General features: G+C 40.5%; 1 protein-coding gene across 1 annotated transcript in view; it reads left to right on the top strand.

Moving 5' to 3' along the window:
- LOC104513819 (forkhead box protein P1-like) overlaps positions 1-1,918 on the top strand; it is a gene marked incomplete at both ends in the record, with an annotated part of 22,535 nt that extends 20,617 nt beyond the window's left edge. The window contains one exon of the mRNA XM_010157288.1: positions 1,814-1,918. Within this exon, the coding sequence (XP_010155590.1) occupies positions 1,814-1,918 (105 nt within the window). The remainder of the gene's footprint in view (positions 1-1,813) is intronic.
- Positions 1,919-3,373: the final 1,455 nt, after the last annotated feature.

Here is a 3,373-nt window from a genome sequence, read left to right as displayed (position 1 = left end):
TCTTCCTTCAGCCGTTCTCCCTCTTTTTTAGCTGAGGAAGTGTGTGGTATAGCATTTTTTCTAATTTCCCTGCAAGGATTGCATCGGTCCCTTTGTTCTTTTAAAAAAATTACCTGATAGAGCTTTTCCTCACTTGCACGTTTTAAAAACCCTGATTAAGTTAGACCAGTGCAATATTCCCTTACGGAAAAGGCCTTTCTGAGTCTCTTTACCTACAGCGGGGGTTTTGGTAGGAAATTAACTGTGCACGTATGTGTGCTTATGTTTGAAGAACTATTTGTAAACAGCCAAAAATAAGATATTAATGAAAAGATGAACTAGGTTAAGGTACAACTTGTAATACCTTTTCCAGTCAGATCTGTGCCTTTTTTTAATTAAAAAAAGAAATTAAAAAATCCACCTTCAATTATGTTCAGATTCTTGTTCGGCCTGAAGTCAAAAGTGGCAGAATCTAGGCAAGAATTTCTCTTGCAACTTTTTTTGCCTGTAACGTCTCAGCAGTGCGTCAGAAATAACACAGGAACGCAGTTTTGTTACAGTCCGCGGGCAGAGAATATTACAGGACAAGAATAAGCAGCACTTCCACGTGTGAATAAAAGTAAAATGGCAAAAAGTAGGTGTTTACCCATAACGTTACCTATAATGCAGCATAAAGTAAGTCATAAAAGCCACACCTAGATGCTGGTATGTGCTCATATCCTTTGTATATGTTTGAAGTTCATAATACAGCACAGGCATACTGTAGCAAAAAGATTTGCTGTGAAAAATAAGATCTGTGTGTGAGCATAAATAGAGATTTCAATATTATTTTGACATTTTATTTTTACAGCCATGTAAGGTTATGGAAATGGTTGCAAAAAAATAATTCTTTAAGAACTTTCCATGCAGAAGTTGAATAAAGAAGATATTTTAGAATATGGTTCATCAGTTAGTGCAACAGATACATTTCCCTGAGCACCACATGGCCTGGATCAAAGCGTCTCATGACTTGGATCAGTGCAGCCAAATCATTACGTATTGATTGGAATCCCGCTGAAGGATTAACCCCTTAGTGCTCACACGATTTTTTATTTTTCCTTTAACCCTGGTTTCAGTAGTTAGAAAACTCTGTGACACTCCTGCTAAATCTTAGCAAGGTTAATAGCCCCCGCTAACCTCGTCGTAAGGAATCCTTTGATTACATGGCTCCTTATGATGAATTTTGCATTTGAAAATCACGGTGAATCTTCTTTAGTGGGACATGAGGTGGCTGTACTTGTGCAAAGAAACAGCGGGTGAAGGTGGAGGGGGAACAAAAAAAGTGAAAAGAAAGCCCACTAAATAAATAACGCGGTGGGAAAGCCAAGGCTGCAAACTGGATGCTTTTCCTCTCTCCCTAGCCACAAGGAAAGCCTCGGGTCTGGCTGTATTGTGTTACAAGAATACACTGCTGTGTGGAGATGACTTTTCTTCCTGATGAAGTTGAATTGTAAATATGCAATGTTCATAAATTTCTTAGCAAAATATCAAGCAGGATATTAAGCAGGTCTGTCAAATGATTTCTCCCCCGTCCATGTTAATTTAAATTCTTTACAAAGCTTTTAATTAATGAATGAAATGTAGGAGGATAGCTAAGTAAGAATGACACGTTTCGCACTGCAAACGGTATTTAATTCTGTTTTGAAAAACCACAGGCAGAGTCAGGTGGGTACCGTGAGATGTTAGGGATGTTTCAGGATCTGTTGTTTGCTGCTCTTCAGAGTCTTTATGAAGATTAATCGGCGTGGTGCCTTCAGTTACGCCACTTTTTCTCTTTTCTCTCTCTCCCCTCCAGTTTATCCCACGAGGAGCACTCACACAGCCACCCGCTCTACGGACACGGCGTATGCAAATGGCCGGGCTGTGAAGCAGTATGTGAAGACTTCCAGTCGTTCCTAAAGTAAGGATGGTTTTTTTGGCACTTGCGTTGTACAGAAAGCATGCCCTGAAATTTTGTGTGCTGTCACTCACCGTGGGCCTGATGCAAAGCCCATTGAAGTCAACAGAGAGCTCCCTTTCACTTCAGTGGCTTTTGGATCAGGCTCAAGAACGTTTTAACAGGGGATAGTAAATTAGCCCCGTGGGGAAAGTATGGTCTTGCTCAGGGTATTACTATGGAATAGCGTTTGCAGTTCCGCAGCCTTTTTTTTTTTTCTTTCTTTCTTTAAATAATTTTTAAGTTGCAGGTATGGATAATGTATAAGAATACAACCGTGATTTAACCTTGATTTCACTTTAATTTAGAAATCTAGTCTTAAATTAACTCCGTAATTGAACAGAGAATTGCAGAACATCACGTGAAATTTAATTTATGTCAAATAAGTAACTAATGAACAAAGTCTACACTACTAAAAATAAGCTATAATTATATTAATTGGGCCCCTGCAGTTTGCTGCAGACCTTTCCTTGCTGCCAAAGAACACAGTTCTTGCGCGTTGCATAAACAGTGCATTATGGACTAGCGTGTGGTAATGCGTGCATCCCGATGCAGGGAAGGACCGGCAGAGCTCTAATAACTTACACATGGCTGCTCCACAGCTAAACCATCAGCCTGACCCCTCCAAACCGGAGCAGAAAGCGTTCCCATCAGAAAAGGAGTTTTCTGTCTGGGTAGATCACCAGGTATGCATCTGCTTCGGGTGCATCCAGGTTCTGGAAGAGTCAGGCATTGATCTTTTCTCAAGTGCTGTGCCTGTTCGCTTGTAGGATCACAAAAGAGCAACCTTCCAAGCAATCCTTATGATTTAAATGCACAAAGGGACAAATTCTGCTCCCATTTACAGTGGTGATCTCATGAAGTTAGTCCACATAAATACATGGGATTCATCAGGATGGATAAGTAGAATTAGTCCCAGAACGCCCAGCTGTATCTGTTCTTTCTGGGGCAGTTCCCTGGATTTTATGTGAGGGAGGGAAGGGTGACAGCAAAGCACAGGATGTTTGTTGGATGATGTTAGATGATAGGTTTTTGCTCTCAAAACAGAATGGGCCAGTTCTGCTTCCACTGGCATAACCCTCCTGAATTCAGCAGGCGCAGCGCTGGTCCTAGTACAAACATATGTTACAAGTAAGGAACGGCACAGTAATGAGGAGGTTCTCATTACAAGAGGATTACAAAATAAGAAGGTGCTAGTCATAAATTTCCATGAAGGGTGGCCTCATTTCTTTTAATTCATCCTGTTGTTCACTTAAGTGAAATAAATGCTAATCTCACCATCCTTGCCAGCTCATTCATATTCATACACCGTGCTATAGCGTTTAGACCTTTAAAACAATTCTAATTTTTATTGCACTTATGCACGGGAAAGGTGCTGCGGTAGCCTTAGCTATTGGAATAACGTGTATGAATAACGTG

This window comes from Eurypyga helias, unplaced genomic scaffold (genome assembly GCF_000690775.1).
Source record: "Eurypyga helias isolate BGI_N326 unplaced genomic scaffold, ASM69077v1 scaffold42778, whole genome shotgun sequence".
Classification (NCBI taxonomy): domain Eukaryota; kingdom Metazoa; phylum Chordata; class Aves; order Eurypygiformes; family Eurypygidae; genus Eurypyga; species Eurypyga helias.
Note: the sequence above shows the minus strand (reverse complement) of the source record. Positions and strands in the feature narration are given on the sequence as shown.